The 26,792-nt window shown below is 37.0% G+C and overlaps 2 protein-coding genes across 6 annotated transcripts in view; both read left to right on the top strand.

Annotated features, from left to right (window-relative positions):
- ZC3H7A (zinc finger CCCH-type containing 7A) overlaps positions 1–8,683 on the top strand; it is a 53,902-nt gene extending 45,219 nt beyond the window's left edge. For 2 of the 3 annotated variants that reach the window (XM_027839323.1, XM_027839322.1), the window contains 4 exons: positions 1,201–1,309; positions 3,251–3,384; positions 5,653–5,816; positions 7,321–8,683. In XM_027839323.1, the coding sequence (XP_027695124.1) occupies positions 1,201–1,309; positions 3,251–3,384; positions 5,653–5,816; positions 7,321–7,510 (597 nt within the window). In that variant the 3' untranslated portion in view covers positions 7,511–8,683. Of the gene's footprint in view, positions 1–650; positions 696–1,200; positions 1,310–3,250; positions 3,385–5,652; positions 5,817–7,320 lie in introns of those variants that run through there. The other variant, XM_027839324.1, reaches the window with a different exon arrangement.
- Positions 8,684–15,163: 6,480 nt separating this feature from the next.
- Positions 15,164–26,792, top strand: part of TXNDC11 (thioredoxin domain containing 11) — a 57,177-nt gene continuing 45,548 nt past the window's right edge. For 2 of the 3 annotated variants that reach the window (XM_027839231.1, XM_027839232.1), the window contains exons 1-4: positions 15,164–15,423; positions 19,130–19,346; positions 21,261–21,358; positions 26,401–26,530. In XM_027839231.1, coding sequence (XP_027695032.1) covers positions 15,179–15,423; positions 19,130–19,346; positions 21,261–21,358; positions 26,401–26,530 — 690 coding nt within the window. In that variant the 5' untranslated portion in view covers positions 15,164–15,178. Of the gene's footprint in view, positions 15,424–16,861; positions 16,938–19,129; positions 19,347–21,260; positions 21,359–26,400; positions 26,531–26,792 lie in introns of those variants that run through there. The other variant, XM_027839233.1, reaches the window with a different exon arrangement.

Here is a 26,792-nt window from a genome sequence, read left to right on the forward strand (position 1 = left end):
AGGAGTCTATCCTTATTCTCTGAATATCACCATCCCTGAAATGTTTTTTCTCCTCATTGTTACTGTTGATAATCTTGAAAACAAACTGTTAAAAACACACCCCTTGTGGCATCTGGCCATCTTATTTATTTATAAACAGTAATAGAATATAATATGGCACATGCAAGTGATGATACTCGGCTTGGAAAAGTAGTTTTGCTGTTGAATAATATGTCCATATTTATTTTAACTAGTACTTATTAATTGCCCTTGATCTAAGTGAGTTGGCATAAACAGTTAATAGTTTGAAAACTGAAAGCACTTTTAAAATTCTATATAAGCAAGTAATACACTTTTAAAATTACATAGGTCAACTAATGTGTTGAGTGGTGTGGGCCTGATCTTATTCAAGCAAAAGATACATTGGCAAAACTTACCAGTAGTTATATTGGAATGTATGACATGGAAAAATGAGTATAATTATTTGATAGAGTTTTAATTCAGGTTTTTAAATAATGCCAAATGTTTTCTTGTTTCTTGACAGACATGTTTCTAAGGCAAGTCTTTAGATTTGTACCTGTCAGTATAGCATCTTTATGTTCTACAAAATAACAGGAAATGGTATTATAGGAAAGCTATAATGTCCTAATTAATGTAATAATTATCTTCAGATAATGTACATCTAGTGAGATGGAGGTCATCTGCTATCATTTTAAGTAAGTTAGTTGGTAAGGGTTTTCTAAAATCTTATTATTTAGTAATTTTGGGGCTAGTATATTAGTGTTTCCTCACTACCCAGATATATCCAGTTTATGTACTAACAAGCTCAATTTTCTCATTGTTCAAATAAAGTCAGAAAAAGTAGTGTGTTATAAGGTGGAGACTTGGAGCTATAAAACCCAGATGGCCAGATTGTATTAATTGTTAAAGTAAAGTGATCTGTTGTGTGGAAAACTAAAACAACAAATTTGAGTATTAGATATTTGCATGTAAGAATAAGCCCTACAGTTTATGACATATTTGTTTTAAAAAGCTGGACACTTAATTGTACATTTTAGATTACTATTTAAAGTTAAAACCTCACCTAAAAGTTTTCATTTTTGAAATGTTATTTCTGAATCTAGAATAGAATATGTAGTCATCTTATCCTGACTAAATGTAAAAAATTAGGTAGTTTCATTTAGAGCTTCAGGCTTAAGGAATTGTTTTTCTTTCATATAGCTGTGCAATCATATTGCTTCTGGCAAGAAATGCCAGTATGTTGGAAACTGTTCCTTTGCTCATAGTCCTGAAGAGAGAGAAGTTTGGACTTATATGAAAGAGAATGGAAGTGAGTAAAAATGAAATTTATCTTAAATATGGCCTCAGAACTAAGGTTTCATTTCATCTGAGTTTTTTAAAATTGTGCTTTCCCTCTTTTATAATATTATAGTTCATTTCCTTTTGCATATAGCAGGTTACTAATGTTTCTTCTTTTCTGCTATAATTTTTTTTTTGGTGAGGTCATATTTTGAGTATATTAGGGAAACTCACTAGTTAAAAAGATACCAGCAGTGATTTTTCAGTAAATCAAAGAATCTAAATACATTGTTCTGTAACTGAATTTTAATGTTAGAGTTTCTTAAATCAATGCATTCTTTTTTTTTTTTTTTTTTTGGTGAGGCAGTTGGGGTTAAGTGACTTGCCCAGAGTCACACAGCTAGTAAGTGTTATGTGTCTGAGGCTAAATTTGAACTCAGGTCCTGCTAACTCCAGCGCAGGTGCTCGATGCATTCTTTTAATTCATCAAGCCAAGTTTTTAAAGATGTCATTTTACCTGTAATGGTCACAATTTAGTTTTCATAATTAAATTCAAGATATATTTACTGAATACTTAATATGCAAGACACTATGCTAAGTGCTGGGGATAGATATAGTGACAAAAAGAAACCCTTCTATTGTGGATAAGAATGTTTGAGAGAAAACTCAGGCTGTATTTGAATTTTTAACTACAAAAGTTGCAACAATGAAATTCATCCTATTAAGAAAAAATCCTCCAGTTAAATGGAAGAATTTTATCAAATACTGAAGACCAGCAGTCACCATGTTCACTTCATTTAAAATACATTAACTATTCCATTTCACTTCTCTTTGAATGCAGGAAAGTACTGAAATCCTACTATCTATTTTTGTAGAAGGTAGTGCAATCTAACCTCTCATGTTTAGAAGAAAGTATTCATTAGGGAATTAAAGACAAATAAAATTCTAGATCTTATAGAACACACTTCTTCAAATACTGAAGAATTCTTATAATACTTCCTTCTGTTTTTAAGAAAAAAGCTAGTCCTAGGCTGCCACTGGGCAGCTAGGTGGTACAGTGGATAGAACACCAGGCCTGGAGTCAGCAAGATCTGTATTCAAATCTGGCTTCAGAGACTTACTAGCTGTGTGACCGTGGGCAAGCCACTTGACCCCTATTTGCCTCAGTTCCTTTGTAAAATGAGGATACGCCAGAGAAGAAAACGGCAAACCATTCCAGTATCATTGCCAAGAAAACTGCATGGACAAAGTCTATGGGATCACATGTGACTGAACCACTGAACAACAACAAAGCTGTCTAACCTTAGCCTGTTAAACCACTTGGGAGAATGACTTAATGAAATTCTACCAGCTCATCATCACTAGATTGTATAGCATTTGGCAATAATGCCAAATACATGTTTTTGTTTTTGTTTTTCACTAGAGAAATCAGCTTTCAGCTACTGCCGAAGATCATTACTTGTGGTTATGTTATTATAAGGTGCATTCCAGCTTTTGGTCCCTTCTGGGAATATTTGCTTGATTTTTGGATTTCAGTCAAGTTCAGAATGTTAATAGTAATTGTAATATACTTCTAATCTTTTTGAGTAAAGTATCAGATTCCTAACCATGTTAAGTAAATTTGCATGGGTATGGTGATGATGAAAGCTTTTAATATCAACAAACATGATATATGTTGAAATTGTCACTTATGGTAGTAACTCCTGATATATTCTGATATTTTCTCCAATTAATTATAGGAAAGTATCTTGCAAAAACAATAAGGATCCATAACATAGGAAGCTAACTTTTGAAGTTCTGACGATCTCAGATTTGGTTTTTAAGCCTATTAGCTTATTTACTACTTTCTATTTATGCATTTCTAAAAGTAGAGTGGATTATCAATTCTTATGCTTTTCTATTGTCATATGCTTAAAATTGCATGTGTTTCCACTGTGGTGTGATCATCGAATATATGTTTTTTTTTCTTCAGTACAAGATATGGAGCAATTTTATGATATTTGGCTAAAGAGTCAAAAACCTGAAAAAACTGATGATGTAGCTGGCCAGTCAAACAAGGAAAATGGGAAACAAATTCACATGCCAACAGATTATGCTGAAATTACTGTAAGAATTACTTGATAATTATATACTTTTTAAGTGTGTGTGGGGGGCTTTGAATCTGTGATTTCATCTCTATGGAGAACTTCTAGTATGACAACTCCTTTCATCAATAAAAATCGCCAGTTCATCTATAACTTGGAGTCTTAGAGTGCTAACTGGGGATGTTGAAAGGTTAAATGCTTTATCCATGTTCACATACACAGCTTTTCTATATCAGAGATATGACTGAAACCAAGTCTTCCTCTCTACCTATTCACGTGTACTATGCTGCTTTATAATGATAAACAGCATATATAGAAAAGCATTACTTTAATTATAGCTTCAATTTCTAATTATTTGTATTACTTTTAAATTAAAACAGAGAAATCTAGCATTGGCAGAATTGGAAGTATACTGGGTGAGCAATCAGGAGACTTTGGCTACTTGTACTAATGTTAATATTTCACTTTCCAATTTAAGGCCAGTCACTTAATCTCTTTGATCCTGAGTTTCTTTAACTGTAAAAATGTGAACAAACCATTACAGCGCTCAGAGTATATTTGTGAATGCTCTATGACTATGAACTTTCCTTTAAAGTCCTATTTGATGCCTCATTGTAGCAAGGAAATAACCCTGGATTTTCAAAGACTGCCCAGAGTTCACAAGCTTGGCAGCTGGAAAGTGTTCAAGCATGGGCCTAATAACTGACTCACCTGAAAACTAGTTAAGTTGGAAGAAGCTCATCCCCAGACAGTTGGCCAAGAGGGGACCAATTTTTTAAAGCCTATTCAAGCACAGAAGGATTGCTTGTAGCCTGCATCAATGTGTCTACATTGATAAAAACATAAATCCTTGAAATATTGAAATATCATTAAGGTACTTCAGTGATACCTGAAAGGGTAAGAGTCAGAAAATCAAATGGTAACATAGAAAAGAAACTGGTATATTTTTCTAGTGCCAAATTTTTTCTGCTTGAATACTCTCAAATAACAAATATACGTTTTTAAATGACATTTTTGCTCATTATCATAAATTTAACTTTTTCCTGTCTAATTTTCTTAGAATCTTACTTTGTCATTCAGTCTCTCTAAGCAGTGTTGATCTCTGTATCTAGTCAATTTAAAATTTCTTAATTTTTCTTAAGTTGGCATTTTATGTACTTTTCCTCCTGTCTTTAGAAAAACATTTTTATTCTGGGAATTTCCAGATGGTTGTGAGCAAAAAGTACTTTTAAAGGTCTATATTTTTTATCTTTATTCCCTCCATTTTTCTTACTGTCATTGCTTGTTAAAGAAATTGGCTTCCTTTTGTGTGAAGAAGTGTATTACTTTTGCTCAAATCCTTTCCACCCTCCTATTTCATGTCCCAAACTATTATTGTATATTGTATCTGAGTGACTTTTACTGTAAATTGGCTCACATTAGAAATGGAGGAAGTGTAGTAAAGATATTTCAATTGGTCCTTACCTAGGGTTCTAATTTATCATTAACCAGCATCTGTTATCAGGGTGTTTAGAATCACTAATGTGAGTTGTCTTCCAAAGTTGATTCGAGGGGCAGCTAGGTGATGCAGTGCATAGAACACCGGCTCTGAAATCAGGAGGACCTGAGTTCAAATCCAGCCTCCGACCAAACACTTGACCCTCTCTAGCTGTGTGACCGTGGGCAAGTCACTTAACCTCAATTGCCTAAAAAAAAAAAAAAAAACCAAAAAAAAACCCAAAAAACAAAAAACCCAAAGTTGATTCGAGTTCTAGATTGGAGTAGACTACATTCTGGACTTAAAGGTCTTTGAGAACTGTTTCTTACTTTCCTTGTATGTAATATTTTCTTCTTCAACAGGATCCTATCTCATAATTGATAGATTGTAGTGATTGACCATGTATACTTTATAAGTTAGAGATGAAATGTCAAGTAACTTTCAGACCTAACTGTTGAAATGATTGATAGCTTTCTAGAATGTGCCTAACTCATTCTCATCTTTAGGGCTGTTTAAGATTTGACAATATATCTTAGGGCCTTTTCTTAGTAACACACTTTTTCTTAATGCTCATAATGTTTTAAAGAATGCAGAGGCTGGGAGGCAGACTAGAATGAAATGCTTTAAATTATCATGAAAGGAAAAAAAAAAGCATTATGTTGATATCAAACCTGGACACTTTTGCTTGGAATAATCAATATAAAACCTGTTTAAATGGATTTCTTCAATAAGTTTAAACTTTTAATAAAGCAGCTTTTTGTGTTGAGTCTAATTTTAATTGGGTAATAATTTTCATTATTTTTATGTAAATAGGTAGACTTTCACTGCTGGATGTGTGGGAAAAATTGTAATAGTGAGAAACAGTGGCAAGGTCACATTTCTTCAGAGAAGCACAAAGAGAAGGTTTTCCACACAGAAGATGACCAGTACTGCTGGCAGCATCGTTTCCCAACAGGATATTTTAGTATTTGTGATAGGTATGTAAATTTTAAAATTTCAGACCTGAAAATTATTCATCTCATAGTTTCTTTTTCAATTCTGTTTGGACATATTGAGTTTTAGATGGATTTGGAACATCTGGTCTGAAATGTCTAATAGGTAATATGGAACTGGAGGGAGCTCAGGAGATATTTGGCCTGGATATATAGATGTTAGTCATTTGCATAGAGATGCTAATCAAGCATATGGAAGCTGATGAGATCACCAAGAATATAAAACCAGAGATAGAAGATAAGTAGTGTGCCTTTCTTTAGTGCCTCTATCATTAAGCATTTCCATTTTTTGCAGTTTTTGCTTATTTTCTGGGTGTGAGGTAAAATATGAGTTTTTTTAATTTGTATTTTTCTTTTAGTGATTTTGGATAGTCTTTCATGTGGTTAATAGTTGTAATTCTTTAGAGAATTGTTCATATCCTTTGACCACTTATCCATTGGTGAATGGTTTTTAGTCTTATTTATTCATATTGGTTCCCTGTGTATCTTTGATATCATATCCTATCAGAGCTATTTATTGCAAGCATTTTCTTCTTGAGTAATGGCTTCTCTTATCCCAGTTGCATTGATTTTGTTAATGGAAAAGATTTTCAACTTCATGTAATTGAAATGATGACCAGTATTTAATGATAGAGAAAAAATCATGGATATTAAGAATTCAGAAAAACCTGGGACCATTTACATGAATTAGTTGATAAAAATTGAAGCAGAACTAGCAAAACAATATGCACAATGACTATAATTGTGTAAACAGAAAGAACAAAAATCCCAAGCTGAACATGGTGTAATTGTAGTGACCAATTTTAGCCTGACAGAAGAGTTCAGAAAAATGCCCATCCTTCACTTTGTAGAAGTGGGGGGCTATGGGAGTGTAACTTCACATTTCCATGCCTGGTGGATATATTGGTTGTTTTTCTGAACTGTTTTCCCCCCTCCTTTTTAATTCTTTGGTGCATAGGATGGACTGTTGGATGGTGGAGGCAGAGGAGGAGGGCTATATTAAATATGATGTAAAAACAAGAGTTATCAGTTAAGATGCCAGGAAATCTAAGTAGATTATATTTTTTTGGAATATTTTATTCTTTATCCATTTTTATCTGGAGGATTCTCCAGGACAAATATATGTATTTTATAAAGTATTCTCTGCGATGACTATTTATATACAATTTCGAAAAGTAGAATCTTGTGGCTTAGATACACTAGAAAATTTAAATTGTTTAAGTATTTTATATTTAATGCCACCTATAGTTTTTTTTTATTTCCCTTTATTGGTAATGTACAATGTCCTAAGTATCTTTCAGTCTATATTATCTGTGTTTGAAATCAAGATCACAATAATTCTCAAGCAATTCATTAACTTTTTGAGCAGTAAGAATTTTACTTAAGGTCTTATATAAAGGGACAAGTTTAATTAATTATACAAATCCTTATTTGACAAGTTGATATTAGGACAACAGATTAAGCTTCAAGCATAAATTTCTTTTAATAGATATGTGGCTGGTACTTGCACAGAAGGAAACAACTGTAAATTTGCCCATGGAAATGCTGAACTTCTTGAATGGCAAGAACGAAGAGATGTTCTAAAGATGAAGCTTAGCAAAGCAAGAAAAGACCACTTGATTGCACCAAATGATAATGACTTTGGAAAATATAGTTTTTTGTTTAAAGATTTAAACTAATACTAAAAGTGATATGTATGTTTCCTAATCAAAGCATCAACCTGAAAATTTCAAAGTATTCAAAAGCATGTAGCAGAGAAGCTGCAAGTTTTCTGCTTGTATTGGCATATATATTGTTCCTCCTGAACAACATTCTACAGTGGTTATGAAAATGGGGTGTTTAACAGATCTGGCTAAGCCGTCATAAAACCAGATGGTGAAGTGACAGGCTGCCATAAAGTATACCAGATTTGCCATCTGTTGAACATAATTTTGGATGGAAGGTTGTTAGGGGGGAAAAGGATGAGGAAAAGGAAAACCTCTCTTGAGTTGGTCCTTAAGCTGAGACCTTTAAGGTAACATAATAAACAAAATGTTCTGGAATAAGAAGAAAATGATGGATGAAATTCTTTAAGTGTTTTAATGGAAAGAGTTTGTTTAAAAAGAAATAAAGTTTGCTACTTATCTGTATGTAGGTTGCTAAAAAGGATTTTCTTAATAAAGATTTTAAGCAAAATAACCATTTAACATTAGTCATATGTTGAATGGGGTATTTTTTCTCTATTTGTATGTTTCACTATCACTTACTGAAAAGAATCTTGAAGAAAATGTGCACTAAGAATTTTTGGAAAATCAATTGGCTGAAATTTTGATTTTTTTGGTCTTTGCTGTTAAATGATAATTTTGAAAGATTTTACTTGTATTGTTGGTATTGTGTATTGTATGGACCAATATTGCCTGTAATAAAACTTTATATAAATGCCTTTTTGGGGGGCGGGAGGGCCAGTCCTTTTTAATGAAAGAAGTATTGATGAAACATTTTATTTTCCTATTCAACATTAAGGTTCCTCAGTTTTTTTTTGTAGTCAGGAAATTATGTACTAAATGCTTAAACATTTAGCTGCCTCTTTGAATAGATACTTTTTCTTTCTCTTGTACACTTTCCTTTTGGATTAATAAGAATCTTCTGTGTTATTGACTTACATGCTATTTCTTATATTAGCTCTAGTGCTGTTCCATGTTTTATCCTAAAAGGAGTGCATGATGTCTTCTGAGGAGGTGAAACCCAATATTGTGTCATCCTTAGCTTTTTACAGTACCAACTTTCATATCGCTTTATGAGGTCATCCTATCCATGCTATTTTGAAATAAAGCAGTAATGTAATTAAAGTAATAAATTACTTCTACTCACTGCTAAATTGCTACTCTTTTCTTTTTATAAATAGATGATACTTGTATGTAGTTCATGTTTATGGTTGTGTGTGCATTTTTAATGTTTTGAACCCAATAGTTTTTTTTTAGTCTTTCTGTCGGCAACCATTGTAAATGCAGAGATTACAATTACTGAGGAAAAATTTCACCAGTATATGGTTTCTGTTGAAACTTTTGTTCATTAGAACAATATTTGTTCTTGAGATATATACAAGTCTAATATTTTTTTGAAGGCTGGACAGACAGGGGCAGAGTTTTGCCAATGACTTTTTGTAATGATTACAGTCTTTTGTAATTGAGTTCAACAAATGTGGTATCCTTGTTTGAGGTCCCCATTTTGACTTTTTCCATGAAGTATTTATATTTATTTTCTGTGAGAGAAGTCTAGAAAGTGCTTTGAACTCCTTACAAGAAGTATGCCACATAAATAAAACATTTCTGTTCAACCAGACAGAATAATCTAGGCCAGTCTGAAACAATAAGGTTGTATAGGGGATACTGCGATGGACCTGGAGTGAGGAAAACCTGATATCAAATATGGCTTCAAACATTTACTTGCTGTGTGACTCTTGGCAAGCCAACCTCTCTCCTTCAGTTTCCTCATCTTTAAAATGGGAATAATTAATAGGAACTATCTCTCAGAGTTGTTGTGAGGATCAAATGAGATAATTGTGAAGTGCTTTGCAAACTTTAAATTTCTACAGTATTATTATTATTATTGTTATCATTATGTCATTAGCTTTGTCCTCATTCTCATGACAGACACATGCCTTTCTGGAGAGTTGTGCAACACTGATGTCAGGCTCAAAACATTTCTACAGGAAATAGTAACTTTTAGTGATAAAGCAGAAAAATGTATAGGTCAAGAACAAATCAGAAAATAAGGTGTATTGAAAGCAGTAGTATGATTTGATATGAGAAATAGTTCCTAATTTAGTTGTTTTGTAATACTTCCAGTGACTATTGAGGCTGTGATGAAGCCACTACATAATGCTGGAATATAGTAATGTATATACATTGCCATTAATGATCTTTGGTACCTGCAGAAAAACCTCAGTAACTGTTCTGTCATTCCAGGTTAGTGGTCCTCTGCCTTTCAAGATAACTGCCTCACATTATTTTCCTAAATCCTGAGGGAACTGCATAGTAGATTAATGTTTGATATTGGATTAATGACATATTATATAATGACAATTATAGTCATTATAAGTGCATTTTTAGTAATACCTCAGTTTCAATATTAGATCCTTGAAGCAATCAGAAAACCTTCAAATCCTAGTTTTGCTACTTAATACACCTGTGTGACGTCACTTCTCTAGACCTCAGTTTCCTCATCTGTAAGATGAGGGGATTAATGAGATTAGACCTCTGTGGTCTCTTCCAGCTTTAAATATTTGACCCCATGATCTTTCAGTATATTTGTGATCTCACCCATGTGTGGAGTACTCCTTCCATCAAGACAGATTGCAACCAACCCATGAACTCATGCATTGTCCTCCAGTGACTATTACTAAATCTTGCTTACTACCTTCTTTTCTGATTGTATATCTTACATATTTTACACTGCTTTCCCTATGTGCAATTCATGGTTTGTAATATGTTATAGTTTATTCATGCTTGCTGGGTGCCTCTCTATCGTCCTTTGAGTGTCCCTCAACCTAAATACTTTGTGAACTATGGTAGTCCTCATCACTGGAAGTCAAAGCATCGCTGGAAATAAGATGGACCTTTGCTATGTTGCATAGTTAACATTAGTATATTCCAAGTCACAATTACACCTCCATCAAGAGAAGTTACTGTTGCATTGAAGTGGCTTTGGTAGGGGAAGTAGGGTTAAGGCGAAAAAAGTGAAAAAAAATAAAAAAACTATAACTCTTAAGTAGTACTATTAAAGGGCACAAGCAATAGCTTGCTTACATGGTAGCTTTGACATTTAGCCCTGCTAGCAAAATCATGGATAGGGCACCTTGAATTGGGCCTCGTGCAAATGGAGGAGAGAGCTCTATGAATTGATGCTTTAAAAAAAAAAAAGTGCTGTGTCCTATACAGTTCCCAATCTCCCCTGCTATTATCAGTCACCACGGCAGGACTGCCTGCACTCCACTTTTCACATATACCTAGCAGGATATATGCTGCCCCCTTGTAACTAATGCTTGTTTCTCTTTAAGGCAGCTTTATCTTTATTTAATCTTATTTTACTTGAATGCTAATGATGGTTGGAATGTATAATAGTTCTTTCAATAAAATTTATTAATCAAAAATTAAGTGATTATTTTTCAGGCTCTATGCTTTTATGTGCTGGGGATTCAGGTACAAATAATGAGATAATCCCTATTCCCACATTCTAATGGTAGAAACAAGTATATATAAGATACATATATACAGCATAAAGTTAGTATACATACACACCAAGTATGCAAACTCTAAATATAAGCAAATTTAAGATCAAGGCACTAGCATTTGGGATCAGGAAAGGCTTTAAGCAAAGGTGGTTTCTGAGTTGCATCTCAAAAGAAAAGACAAAACTCAATTATATGTAAGGGGAGTGCATTCCAGATAGAGGAATGGCCAGAACAAAAGCACAAGGCAGGCGATAGTGTCAGTTGAGAGGAGGAATGAGGAAATAAATTTGGCTAATTTGTCAATTTTAGGGGGGAAAATAATTACCAGTGAGACTAGGAAAGATAGGTTAGAGTCAAGAAATGTAGGACTTTAAAAGCTAAACAGCTTATATTTTATCTTAGAGACATTAGGAAACCATTGGAGTTGAATAGAGGAGTCACATCGTCAGACCTGAACTTAATAGAATTTACTTTGGCAGCAATGGATTGAAGTGGTGAGGTTAAAAGTACAGAGATCAATTAAGAAGCTATTGCAATAATCTCGATGAGAGGTGATGAGGGCCAGAACCAAGGTAGTACCAATGGGAGGGGAGAAAAGGCATCTGGATTTGATAATGTGAGAGATGTGAAGGCAGAAATGACAAGATTAGGCTAACTGGTTGGATAGGTGGGGTCAGAGAGAGTGAAGACAGCAGGATAATGCTGAGATTATGAATCAGATGCTGGAAAGATAGTGGTGCCCTCTACAGAAATAGGTTTGTTGAATTCAGTTGTAGACATCGTTTAAGTTCAGTCTAAGACTTCTAAGTTTCTAGAAATATATGAGAATAATACCTGCCCTACTACCTCACAATAAAATTGTAAGGATGAGAAGATATAAAGGTTAGGAAATGCTTTAAAAAGTATAACTATACACATAAGATAGTATTTTTTGAAACCAGCAGATACAGCAACTAAATGAGAATCTTAAAGACTTTGCCACCTTTGTTAGGGTATTGTAAAAAGTTCTGTATTTGTAGTTCTAGCCCAACACCCTCCACCCCCTTACCGACTTGCTCTGGGACCAAGAATAAGTCACCTTAGCTTTGTTCATTTGCAAAATGGAAGTAAATACTGGTCCTCACTACTTCAAAGAATTATTGAGGATAAGATGAGATAATGTGTATAAAAGCACTTTGCAATTTAAAAATACTTTACAAATGTGAAATATATTTTTATTTCCTTAGAATCACATATTTATCATGTTTTCCCAGTTTTCAGTTATTTCCAGTGGGAAGCTGAATCACGAAATTAAGGGCAACCTGTTGTACTCTGTTCACTCAGTTACCACGATCTCTTCCCTTCAATTTAGTGAATACACCACTTTACACTTGTGAACAATATAATCTTTAGTTTTTCAAAATCTGTGTATTTCTCTTTTGATTACATGGATTTCTCTGATCATCTTTTTTTGTTTTTAATTTAACAATGTTTAATAGAAAATGCATGAAATAATGGAAAGAGCTTTGTTCTAGGAGGGTAGGGCATTCCTGTCTGAGTTCTGCCAAGATTACTAGCTATATGACAGAATAGTCTCAGTATCCTTATCTGTAAAATGGGGGAGGGGCTGGGTTGTGCTATAATCTAGCTGCTAGATGTTCTCTAAGGTCCCTTTCAGCTTACATTTTATGATTTTTTAGTGATAAATCTTAAAATTAAAAAAAATTGTTTATGGACCACTGGTGTAGGAAACTTCCAGAGTGGAAGCCGCCCCCTTCCCTCAACCAATGTAGATTACCAAGTGCTGTGCTACATCAACCCATATGATCATTTGGGGGGCACTGAGAAGGTAGGCAACTGGCTCAAAGTCACGTCAGTGTGGATCTATTATTTTTCCCCTTTTTTTTTTTGTGAGGCAATAGGGGTTAAGTGACTTGCTCAGGGTCACACAGCTAGTGTTAGGTGTCGGAGGTCGGATTTGAACTCAGGTCCTCATGACTCCAGGGCTGGTGCTCTATTCACTACACCACCTAGCTGCCCCTCCCCTTTTCAACATATCCACTTTCCCCAAGTGTTCCTAACGCCAAGACTTTATCAATCATAACCTTCTGTCTAATAATATTACTCATAAAGGTTCTAATATGCCTGATGCCTAAATATATTTGCATTTCTATGCACCTCATTTACCAAGAGAACGGAAAAGTGTGACGAGCTGTGTGCCAAGTGTAAACTTGGTTCATTAATGATCTGTCAGTTATGGTGAAATCCCTTTTGGCTACAGGCATTGTTATTTGTACTTCCCCTGCCAACCCGGCTTCCATCTGAGTTCAACTCGTTTTACTTTCCAGCCAATCTCTAGAGAGACATTGAAGGATCTATGCAAATCTGATGGTCAACAGAAAACATCAGCCGTTGGTTATGTAAAAATATAATCCGACAACTGAAGGGAGCATTGGACGGATAATGACCCTGCCTTATGGTGTGCCTACATTCATTAATGGGGCTTAGGGGAAACCTGAGTGGGTCGGTCAGTTTCAAAAATACCCAGGCTTAAAATTTTTTTTTTTAAAATACCTAGTCTTAAAAATATTTCCCTTTACCCACTAATATAAAATACTACCTTATTCCCTTCAATTTCTCTCGCCACAAAATTATCCTTTTGTCCTCTTAAATTGTAGAGGACTTCAATAGTAATTGTAAAATGTAACGCCGATCTGCATTAGCAGCGAGAATTAATTCCCTCTGTCAGAGAAACCACAGGCTCAGTCTCTCTTCCAATTGCTCTAATGCCTATAGCTCTTAGTCTGAACCATATAGTTTAAAAAAACTTGATTTAATTTTTTGCTTGTATTCTCTAGTGTTGTGTTTTCAGGGCTTCTGTGAAAATCTCACGAATAAGAGAGCTTCCAAAAAGTTTTAGTTCATTTTCAAGCAAAAAAAAAAAAAGCACTTTTTTTGGGGGGGACGCTCTGTAAGAGGTGGATTTAGAACAAATCACTTAAGTGGTCCCGTTCCTTCATTCGTTAAACCAGGGGACTGGACTATAGGTCTTCCCAAGTCCCTTCTATTCCCAAATCCCAAGACTCGTTGACGTTCTCCAGCTTTAGCTCTTGTTACACCTTCCCCGCTCCCCAATTTCCTCTCCTAATGGCCAACGAGCCTCTGACAGCGGGTCTCCTCTGCTGGGGGCACCCCAGCTGCGAAAGAAAAGGAAACAAACCCGAGGAAACTGGGACAAAGAAGCCCGTGGGACTGGGGGCCAGAGCATCCCCATCCACAGAGGCAAGCCCGAGACACTCACTACCTACCGAGCAACGGAACGACCCCGACCCGAGTTCTCGCAAGGCTCTCTTCCCTAGCTGGGGGGCTTGGAACGGGGCACTATCCTTCTTTGGCCCTCCCCGTCCTCACTTGTAAACTGACTCCTGCACAAGCCCTGAAATCCCTTACACCTTTAAAAGTCCATCCCTCTAAGCCACTGTTGCCCCACTCTGGCCGCCACCCGCTGCCTGGCCCAGGTGCCCGCCCCAGGTGCCCGCCCGCTGGGGGCGGGGCTGAGGCGCTGGACTGTTGGAAGCCGGGCCGGAAGTAGGTGTTGTGGGGGCGGGGCGGGGCAGGGCCGGGGCGCAGGTTCGGTAGGAGCGAGGCCCGGCTTCAAGATCAGTAGCGGCAAGGCCTGGGCATAGATTCTGCTTGGGTGGGGCCGGGCTCGAGGCGCAGGCTCAGTGGGAGCGCGGTCCGGGTCCAGGTTTAGCAGCGGCAAGGCCTGGGCATAGATTCTGTTGGGGCGGGACCGGGGCACCGGTTGGTTGGGGGCCCCGGGCATAGGTTCTTTGGGGGCGGGGCCGGACCCAGGGCGCAGGCTCAGTGGGAGCGGGGCCCCGGGTCTAGATTCTGTTGGGGCGGGACCGCCGCACCGGCTCGTTGTGGGCGGGGCCGTGGCCGTGGTGTAGGTTTCCGTTAGGGCGGGGCCGGGCGCAGGCTCGGTGGGGGCGGGGCCCGGTGCGGGCGTGATGGCGGGGCTGACGTGGCGGCCCCGGGTTAGCGAGCGCTAGCCGCTGCGCGATAGGGGAGCGGAAGGCCGGGCTCGGCCCTCCCTGCCCGGCCCCAGGCGGCAGCGGCTGAGCTGTATAAAGCCGGCGGCTGGGAGAATGTAATGTCGTTATGCGGAGGCCGCGGTGGCGGCAGCGGCGACCAAGACGGCGGGGACGGCGGCGAGGGCTCCGGGGGCTCCGGCGGCAGCAGCGGCGGCTCCTCCAGCCCAGCCCCTCCCGGCCCCGCGGGCCTGCTTTGCCGGCGGCTGCGCGGCGCCTCTCTGATGGCCCGGCGGAGGCCCGAGCTGCTGTGCGGGGTAGTGGCCGTGGGCTGCGCGCTGCTCCTGGCCCTCAAGTTCACCTGCAGGTGAGGCCCGGGGCTGGGGGCAGGCAGAAGCCGCGGCCGCCCCGTGACAGCCGGGCCGGAGCGGTAGAGCGAGCTACAGAGGCGCTGCCTCGCTCTCGTGTACCTTCATCAGGCAGCATGTGGCGGCAACGCTGGGTTGGGTCGTGAATGACTGACCAACAGGCGGCTCCGACCGGGCGTGGGGAGCCGGAGCAGGTCCGGGCATCTGGCTGCCGGCCGGACCATCCTCAGCGGCAGGGAGAGGGGGACTCACCTGCCTGCCTGAGACTCAAACGGGCTAGTCGCCCTGTCTGCCTCTCACCTTCTATCACCCCGTCTCTATCCTTCTTTCTCTGTTGCCTCCCTTTTTCTGTCCTCCTCCATCTGTCTTCCTGTTACCTTTCCTTTACCTCCTTGTATCTGTCTCTCTATTGCCTCTCTTCTCTTCCCCCCAGCCCATCTCTGTCTCCCTGTTACCCTCTTCTGTTACTCTCCTGTCTCAGTATCCCATCTCTTTCTCTATTGCCCCCCTCCATATGATGCCCTCTTCTCTTTCCCCCCCTTCTGTTGCCACTTCTCTGTCTCTATTACTTGTTTTTCTCAAAACCTTTATAGCCTCCCTCTCTCTTTTGACTCCCTTTCTTTTGCCCCTCTTCTGTTACACTCCATCTCCCTGCTGCCTCTCTGTCTCTCTCAGTTGCTGTCTCTTTCTCTCTGTGTTGCCTCCTTGCTTCTGTTTCCCCCATCTGTCTCCCTGTTGCTCTCAGTCTCTGTCGTCCATCTGTAACTATCTCTTTGTTGCATGTGTCTTCCTTAAATCAGGAACACAACAGGTTACCCTTTGCTCTTCCCTCTTCTTGTCATCTTGTCATCACTCGATTTCCCTTCCCTCTTCTGAACTTTTCTTTCCATATGGTGAATTAAGACTTGAATGGAGGAAGTAGGGGTTCTCAAGTTTGGGGAAGTAGAAATTCTGTACTTTGTGTCCTAGGTTTCTTATAATAGTGAGACTGTCAGACTTCTAAACACTTGGTCATGTACATTTGAGATGGATGGGGATGCTTCTGTATTCTTTTTTCCATGTCAAATACCAAGTATTCCTAGGTCCACTCTTCTCTCCACTATCATGCCTTCAGTACCCACTTGTATAATCTTGGTCATTATGTGCCAGGCGCTGCACTTAGCCTATGTTCAAAAAAAGAGAAAAACAGCCCTTGGGTTCAAGGACCTTCCATTCTAGAAATGTAAATAACCAGGTACATACACGATATATGGAAAGTAATCTCAGAAGGGAAAGACTGAAAATGTGGGTGGAGGATAAATGACACCAAGGACTCCTGAAGAAGGTAGGATTTGAGCAGAGCCTTGAAGGAAGCCAAGGTGCTTAACTTCTCTTTGTTTCCTGTTGGCAAAAATGAGGTTTAAGGATGCTTGCCCCCTTTCAGCTAAAGATATAATTTTGAAACAATAAATGCTACAGTGGAAAAGAAGCCATTGGCTTTGGACCCAGAAGACATCAGGTTCAAATCCAGAAGGTGAGGACTAATATTTGTATGCCCTTGGGCATGTCACCTGATCTCCCTGGGTGTTGGGTTTCATCTGTAAGATAAGAAAGTAGTACTAGGTGGTATCTGAAGTCCCTTCTAGGTCTTAATGTATGAGTCTGTGAAAGCACTTTGAAATAGGAAGAGGAAAGGTGTGATATAGATCAGAGGAACCATGTCATAACAGGCATTTTAAAAAATGCCTTTATATCTAATCAGCAATTTTTATAATAAAAAATTAGAATAAATAAGTATCTTAATTCTTTTTTATTCTGGAAATAAATTCAGTAATGCCTCATTTGCCAGCATAATCCAGGAATCCTATGTGTTGCACACACGAATTGTTTAGGGAACTGAATAGCTCATTTTTTAAAATTTTTAAAAAATTATATGATTTAACCATTTTTGATGGAAATCATCTGCTAAAGTCCTTTTCCAAAGTCTCATCATAATGTGGAAGTTACAGTGTGTTTTAAGGCCATGTCAGCAGAGCACAAACTCTGACAAGCCTTACTAACCTGTAGCAGCTTCGAGTATGGGCCCAGCAATGGACTATATCTAGATCTGTGTTTCAAGGCCCAACTTAGGTAGGTTCAAAAAAGTTACATTATCAGATTGGTTTCAGTGATAAATTTTGCCCAACAGCAGCTCTTGAAGACCATCCACTTAGTTGTGGAGTATTTAAGACCTGCCTTCTTGAAGGGATTACTGACAAAAAGGAAATGTCAGATCCCAGAAGTATTGATAGAAATACCTTAATACAAATGTATTACTATATTTCCCTGCCTCCCTAAACAGAGTATAATGAATGTAACCAACCATGTTTTGATAATGTAGGGTAACATCAGTTATTTTACTGTGCTATAATAAAAGAATTGGTGTTTGGGGAACATTTGTTTGTATTTTAAGTGGCAGACTTGTATGCCTTTTGAGTTCTTATAACCCCTTATAGTTTTTCTATATCTTCTCTTGATTTCTGGCAGTTATTTCTCAATTCTCAGGGACTCTGCCTTTAATAGCACCATTTCATTGGTTAAGTATGGTTTTACAAGCTACGTGATCAAATTTGTCATAATTGTAAAATAAAGATATCATCTGGGAGGGCTTGAAAGGGGTGCTTCTAGGAGTAAAGTACATACAGGCTTTTATAACACTTATTTTGACTACCCACAAACCATTTTGAAATTTTGGAATTGAGAATCAGCAAATATTTATTAAGTATGTATTAGGCACTGTGCTAAAATCTGGGGAACTTAAGTCTGAGTTATATGTAAGTGGGGAGTTCTGTCTATTGAAAATACTTCTTTTCAATCTTGAAACACAATATCTTGTATCTGGAATGTTGTATATTCGAATGTAGTCTTGCCACCAATTTTAATCTAATTCTCACTGTAAAGGGGTTCTATATACTGAACTTTCTCAAGTTTCATAGGAATACTGTTTGCAGAGATGAACATGTGTGACAAAAATGTAGTTCTTTTATTATTACATACTACTATAATGTTTGTAGTACTGGCATTTTGTAATTAATTAACCTCTTTTCATTTTCTGGGATAGTGTCTCCTCAAGCTATCTTCATTGTCAATCTTGATTCTGCTTAGCATGTGTGAGAGAAGAATTTAATGGTGTTAACCATTAAAAACTCTTCTAGCATCCTAGAATCTATGGAGGGAGAAAGGAATGAAATATTAATCATGTTACTTAATTCCAAAGAATCATTTATTGATAATATTAACACACTATGTTGCCAATATTGACTTTAGAAGATTTGTGATGAAGCATGCCTCTTTTCTTGACAGAAAGTAGTGGAACATAGGTGTAGAACCAGGCATATGTTGTTAAACTTGGCCAATATGTTTGTTGTGCTTGGTTGTAAACCTTTGTTACAAAGGAAGTTCTCTTGTGGGAGAGAGTCATTTGGAAATGACAACAATGTTGTTGGTTTTTAAAAAAGCATCCATAAAACATTAATTTTTTTAAAAGTAACATACTATTCTCAATTACTACTTCAATATAAAATATTAGGTTGGTTAGTGACAGTGCCTCTCCATGACCTCATTTACTCATCCCAATTGAGGACACCTTTTTAAAGACTGAATTTATTTTAGATTTTTTGAAGCTAAAGTTTATTGAAAGGAAATGTTCTAATTGTTTTTTTTTTGTGGTGGGATTTTTTTTTTTAGTCGTGCAAAAGATGTGATAATACCAGCAAAACCACCAGTAAATTTCTTCTCTTCAAGATCTCCTGTCCTTGACCTCTTCCAAGGACAGTTGGACTATGCAGAATACATTCGTCGAGATTCAGAAGTGGTGTTGTTGTTTTTCTATGCTCCATGGTGTGGACAGTCCATTGCTGCAAAGGGAGAAATTGAACAAGTAGCAAGCAGGCTTGCAGACCAGGTAATGCCAGTGAAGGTAATTTGGAAAAATAACTGTTCAAGAATCAAAATTTTAAAATTAAAGACCATGGAGATAAACTTGCTTTCACTTTATTAAAAAAAAATTTGTGTCAGTAGTTAATCCAGCAGCAATTAGGAGGACAGAGATACCATTGGATAGTTGGGTTAAAAGAAGGGAAGGGAGATCTACCATGAGTAAATTAAAGATTTTCTGTAGTTCTCTAGATTAGAACTCCCTACGTGTTCTAAATTGGGGGAAAAATGCATTTTCCACAAGGAAGAAAGCTTAATGTGGGACTACTCCTACTACCATTTTGCCTATATACGGTGTTTGTAAGTTAAGTATTTATAAATAAAGGACTTCTGTGCCTCAAAATATGTTGTACTTTCAAAAGTCCCCTTGCATGGCTGTGCATTATAATGATGCTACTATTCTTGAAATATTGTTAAAACTTTTTTGGAATTGCCTTCAAGGTCTTAGGAACATTGTTTGGAATACTCAGTGGTAGCAATTTGTTGTCTTTTAAAAATGGATTTGATTTTTGGAAAGTTAAAAGTCATTTAAAAATCAATCAGCATTTATTAAATACCTGCCATGTGTCAGGAACTGTGCTAAGTGCTGGGGATACAAATACCAAGATGAAATAGCCCCTGCTATCCAGGAGCTTAAATTCTATTGGAGTGATGTATGTAGGTAGGTTGTAATTTGGGAAGAGAGAAGGCTGGGGAGATCAAGAAAGGCTTCATGTAGAAGGTGGTGCTTGAACTGAGTATTGAAGGAAACCAGAGATTCTGAGAGGCAGAGGTGAGGAGGAAGTATATCCAGAAATGAGGGAAGGGGAAGGTGGATGGACCAATCCAGGGGTGGGGAACCTGCGGCCTTGAGGCCACATGTAGCCTTGTAGATCCTCAAGTGTGGCCCTTTGACTGAATCCAAACTTCACAGAACAAATCCTTTTATTAAGTAAATACAAAAGCTTGGAGACAGGCATGGAACATCCTTTGAGGAAGAGCAAGAATGCCTGTTTGGCTGGATAAATTTGGTGTGAGTGAAGGAGATTAATGCATAATAAGGCTGGAAAGGTAAAGGTTGGAGACAGGTTGTACCAAAGTGGTGAGTGAAGTTAGGTGATCACATTGAATAATAATAGTCCCATTTGTAAGTTCTAGTACCTCCATTTTTGGGAAAGGGTCTCAAGGGAAGGGGAATGAACCATCCTTCATTTTCTAGACTTAACCATTATACTCTTACCTGCGTATCTTCCTTTTCTCACCCATTCCCTTTTACGTGTTACTTTCCCTCATTAGAATGTAAGCTCCTTGAAGTCAGGGACTATCTTTATTTTTGTTTATATTTGCATGACTAAAAAATATGTGTCTGTTAGCAAAGTGCTTAGCATATGGTAAGAGCTTAATAAATGCTTGCTAACTGACTGGCTTTTGGACCAAAGAATGATCTTGATAAAGCAATGAAAGATTTTTTGTTAAATGGGCAAAACAATTCTTTTTTTAAAGTATGTTCCTAGTAGAAGTTTTTTGTAATCTCAAACACAGTTTTATGTTCTAATGTATCTCCTTGGTAGGAGATGTATTCCTGTTTATAGGAGATTTTAATGTAAATATATTGAGGAAATCTGATCAGAACTAGCTTAGCTTTTAAAGATAAGACCAGTGGTTTATTAAAAACAGTAGCAATTCTTCTCTGGTCTACCAGGGTCTAAAATGAATGTTCTTTGAGTGCTCATTTAGGACATGTATGTTTCATTAGTTTTCCACAAGTATTTGGTCATGAAACTTTATTATTCTCTGCCAGTTGAGGGGCAGAATATTTTCATTTTTTTTAACTTCATCTTTAAAGATTTTCTTTTCAGATGTTCTAATTCATAGTTACTTGAAAACTGTTGTTGTTCTACAGGTGTTATTTGTGGCAGTTAACTGTTGGTGGAACCAAGGGAAATGCAGAAAACAGAAACACTTCTTTTACTTTCCTGTAATATATCTGTACCATCGGAGGTAAGATTTTCATGTACAGTTCAATTGGAATTAGTTTTCTAATATCAAGGTTAGTTTTGATAATGTTTTGAGACGGTAAAATATATGGGCATATATCCTGCATAATGTTACCCTGACAACCTTTCACAGTAACATCATTAGTACATTTTACAGTTTCTTGCATGTAATATATGATTAATAATTGTTTAATTGTAACCAAAGCTGTCTGTAATATTATGAAACTCTCTTGTAATGTCATTTGGCCACTTGTCCATGATACAAATCTGATGGTGAGAGAAATCTAAGACAATGCTCGAGCTCAGTGATGTTATCTTTCATGGGCATCATTATATTTACCATCCCATTTATAACAGTTTCTTTGCAACTAACTGTCCTTGTAACGTTGTTTATGATAATTCTGTTTTTTGAAAAGCACCAAGTAATATTAGGATATCTTTATGGAAATTCTAATCCTTCTGTCTGGGAGTGCTGTTGTGAAAGTGTTTTGTAATGCTTTCTGTTATACTTACTAAAGGCTTAACTGGTATGGAGCTTATTGTTGAAGGTGGTATGCTTAAAAGTAAAATTGAACTGGCAGATCTTTTTACTTTTGTCCTGATTTTTTTCTGCTAGTGAAAGTTTGCTATTTCTTAGAAGCAAAGTCTCTTTTAAAAATACTGAGTATTAATTTGGTATTTTTCATATTTGTATACTTAAGGTTTAAGCATAACTTTTTGTTTTTAAAAAAGAATGTTCTATGGAACATTACTGTTTTCTGAAGAATAATAATAAGTGATAGATGGGTTCATTACCTCTCTCATCATTTCTCTTTAGCTATTTAGTCATACAATTAAATTTGTAATATGGTTTGGCTACAGTTTTATTTCGAGGCTGTTGGTCAACTTTATTTTCTTGGTCCAATATTTTGAGTCCTGCCTGAACTTTCAGATTCAAGTGCAAATAAGGAGTGCTTTCTTAGGGGAGAGTTTGTTAATCAACAAGCTTTTATTAAGAACTTACTATGTACCAGGCATTGTGGTGAGAGTATGCAAACAACTTTGTACATATAAGATGAAAGATAACCTCAGAAGGAAGACACTAGCGGTGGGTGGATGCCAGGGGTAGGGGGAATGAGTAGGGACAGAAACCCCAGGAAAGGTCTCTTATAGAAGGTAGCATTTGAACTAAATCTTGAAGGAAACCAGGAGTCAGAGGTAAGGAAGCCCTGGTCAGACCTGTGCTTTGGAAGAATCACTTTGGCAGCTGATGGATTGGAGAGGAAAGAGATTTGAGGTGGGAAGACCAATCAGAAGACTATTGCAATAATTCATGCGTGAGGAAATGAAGGCCTGTACAAGGATGGTGGCAATGTCAGTGGAGAGAAAGGGATATATAGGAAATATGTATGAACATGAAAATGACAAGTCTTGACAATAGATTGGATATGTGAAATGAGTGTGAGAGAGGAGTTGAGGTTGGCACTGAGATTGCAAGTCTGGGTGACAGGGATGATGATGGTGCCTAAATTTCTGTGAGAAAGTTTGGAAGAGGGAAGAACTTTAGGGAAAAGATGAGTTCTTTTTTGGACATACTGAGTTTTAGATGTCTTACAGGATCTCTACTTCAGGATGCTCAAAAGGCAGTTGGTAATACAGGACTTCAGCTCAAGATGGAGGCTAGAGTTGGATAGATAGATGTGGGAATCACCTGCATAAAATTGTACTTGAAGCCATGGGAGCTGGTGAGATCACCAAGCCACAGTGAGAAGTACAGGGTAAGAAGAGAAGAAGACCCAAGATGGAGCTTTTGGGTGTGACCTAGATGAAGATCCATCAAAGTGTATCAAATCTTAAAGGTAGAATCCAAGGTGTGATACTTAGACTACTAAGTAATTATTGCTTAATCAAGACTTAGCAATAAAAGTGGAGGCTGAATTGTATAGATTTGTAATCTTTCATGTGAGAGCTATGTATGAGTTTCTGTAACAAGCTTAATAACTTAACCTGTTATAAATGTTGTATTAATAATAATTAATATTTACATGACACTTTCAGAGTTTGCAAAGTACTTTTCATGTAGTACCTCATTTGAGCCTCACAACAACCTTGTGTGGTAGGCACTGTAGGTATTAGTAGGTATGGAATCAAAAGATACCATGTTTGTAAAGTTCTTAGCACAGTGTCTGGTGTGGTACTATGTAAATATTAATTCCCCTCTCTTCTCTTCCCCTTATTATTAACTACATTTTACAGATAAGGAGGGTTCTAAGGCTTGAAGAGGTTAAATGACATATATGGTCACATAGTAGTGGTTGGGATACTAGAGGTGGGATTGGAACCCCAGGTCTTTTTTTTTTTTTTTAAACTTTACATTCAGCACTGGATCCACTCTGCCATACAGAGTCAAAATAGTTCAGTTTTGAATAAATAGTATGGTTGTACTCATTACCTTTTATAATAGATTCAGAGTTGGAAGGGACCCTTGGTTGAAACATGAATTTCTCTACAACATTTCCAACAATTGTTCAGAGTCAATATAACTACAAAACTACTTTCATACCATATAAGAGTTCTTAAAAACCTTAAGAACCAATCATCTTCTTTTTTATAAACTTTTATTGTTGTTGTTTAGTTGTTTTAGTTGTATCTGACTCTTCATGACCCTATTTGGGGTTTTCTTGGCAAACACACTGGTGTGGTTTGCCATTTCCTTCTCCAGCTCATTTTACAGTTGAGGAAACTAAGGCAAACAGGGATAAGTGACTTGCTCAGGTTCACACAGCTAGTAAGCATATGAGGCCAGATTTGAACAGGTGTTTCTGACTGATTCTATATAGTTACTTCTACAAGTAACCTGCAACTGAAGATCTCAGGCTTGTTTATTTGAAACTAGATTGTCCAGGGCCAGGGTGGCTGATAGCAATTGCAAATAGAGCTCCTGAGTACCTAAGAGTACTAGTGTCAATATTTACAATGAATCTTGTAGCAACAAGTACTCTGTTTTATATGTGTGTGTGTGTGTGTAAGAAATTCTTATATATATATGAGAAGTTTTCTGTTTTATTACAGCAGAAAAGCATATTGCTAACTTTGAAGGTGCTCTGTAAATGCCACTTACCTGGATTTCTTCTCCGTAAAATGGGTATCATAATACCTCTACTACTTACCTCCCAGGGTTGTTGTGCACTTGATGGTATTAAATGCAACGATTTAAATCAAGCTGAAGCAAGGACTTGTTTTTCAAATTATTGCCTGTGAGAATTGCCCTTGGAGATAGTTGGTCCCATGGTGTGGTAAATTTGGTAAAACAAATGCATACCTTGCATTCTGCAGTTTTGAAATAAGGCATCCAGATTGTTCTTATATACTGTTAGACCAAAAAAAAAAAATGAAGTGAAATCTACCAACTTGAAAAGATATTTCTAGATTAGATGGGAAGTTGGTGTTGTTATAGCATGCTATTTCATTTTAACATTTCACTTTTTTCAAATTGCTGTTTGGAAAGGCGAGCCATAAACTTATCCAACTTACATGAAAGCAGTTAATAGGTCTTCATATTTGTGTAAACTCGTGTTTGAAGTGAATGTTCTAAGTCTTCTTGTGATACACTTGGAATGATATTTTCATTTAAAAAAATTTTTGATGCACAGAATGTATTTAATATGGCATTATTTTATATAATGCTAGTAACAAGTCTGTGTACTCAGTAAATAGTTAGAATTCATCTTGTTATAAAATTACTTTGTTTTCTGGTAATAAAAGTTACAGTGTGATTTCATCATATAACAGTGTGTACACTAATACATCAATCTGTATTGTTTACTTTAACCTATTAACTTTTCCCTCCCAATTTGTGTTTAGTCAGTGGAAGGGCTGTGGGATTGCTGACTTTAAAGGTTCAGAGTCTTTAGTTACATTAGATGAGTGTGTAAGATTTATGATAGCTGTGTGAAGAGACCAGGTGTAGTCTAGAAAAGTAGGTTGTTGAGTAATTATACTTTTAGTACATGCTAAAACATAATAAGAAAAAATAGAGGTCATTAAAGTTCCATGATTGAATGCTAGAATTAATTTCACTTTTTTTTTTGTTTTGTTTTGTTTCAGCAAAACTTTAGATAGTAGGCCTTTATCTTGGCCATTCTATGTATGTAGTTGCAGAAGTATCTACTAAGTGCTACTATTTATTAGTTTATTTGTTGATTATTCTTTAGTTCAGAATGTGTTGTAAAAGGAAGATTTGTGTCTATTTTATTGAGCTTTATTTATATATTTCAAAATCATTGTTAGTGTGTACTATGTTGCACAATAGCTAGGATTCCTTTAAGAGGGAACATGGCATGGTGGATAAAGTATTGGACTTGGGATCAGTAATACCTAGGTTTAAATTCCACCTCAGACACCTACATAGTTATGTGACCTTGGGGAAATCTCTTAATCACTCTCTGATCCTGTTTCCTTGTCTCTCAAATAGGAATGATAATGATAATAATACCTACCTCCTGAGGTAGTTGTGAGAATCAAATGAGAAACTATGTAAAATGTTATACAAACCCTTCAAATGCTATATAGGTGTGAACTGCTATTATTTCTTGGTTACGTAAAGTAACTTGGCATTGTATATATTTTGTTTTTGCTTCGTTACATTACTATAAAAATTTTAAATAAAATTTCTGAAAGGGTGCTATAAAATCCTCCTTCCTTGGAACAATTAGTTGGTTATTTGCCAGTTCTCTATTTCTTTAAAGGTGAAATATTTTAGTAATTACTTAACTATATTTAGAAAATAGAATAAACATTCTTTCATTGAAGTTCAATCTCCATTAGTCCTTTTCACAGTAGAGTAATAGCAGTCTCAGTTAAACAGTCAATATCTCTTCTTATACATAATATTCATTTATTTATAAGCTCTACAGTATCCCATTATCTCATGGGATAATGCAGGTTGCCTCTCTAATATATGCCTGCACCTTAAAGTAAGAGCTTCTCATTTTGTGTTGGTGATTTCATCTGTGCTTTACAAGTTTAATGCATAGTATGGTTTTTTTCCTTCCTTCCTGGCTCTAGTTTTGGACCAATTGAATACAAAGGCCCCTTGCGTGCTGTTTACATTGAGAAGTTTGTTCGACGGGTGATGACGCCACTTCTCTACATCCCCGCTCGGTCAGAATTACTAGATTTTCTCTCAAATTATGAGGTATCTATTTCAAATTGATTTTTTCCTCTCTAATTTCAAAAGTCGTTACTTTCTCTTATTTGTTACAAAATAATGATGTCTGTTCATAGTTCCTGTTTTGCAGTGGTTAGAAAATACAACTGCATTCAGAATAGATAAACAAAACCCCATTTAGATAATTCCAGAAGTGCTAATTTTTGAGACTTTCTTCCAATGCTAAACTTTTTGGTGTTTCATAATAGAATAGTAGTAAAATCTCATCAGAATTTATTTCTGACTTTAA

This window comes from Vombatus ursinus, unplaced genomic scaffold (assembly GCF_900497805.2).
Source record: "Vombatus ursinus unplaced genomic scaffold, bare-nosed wombat genome assembly UNPS02014832.1, whole genome shotgun sequence".
NCBI lineage: Eukaryota > Metazoa > Chordata > Mammalia > Diprotodontia > Vombatidae > Vombatus > Vombatus ursinus.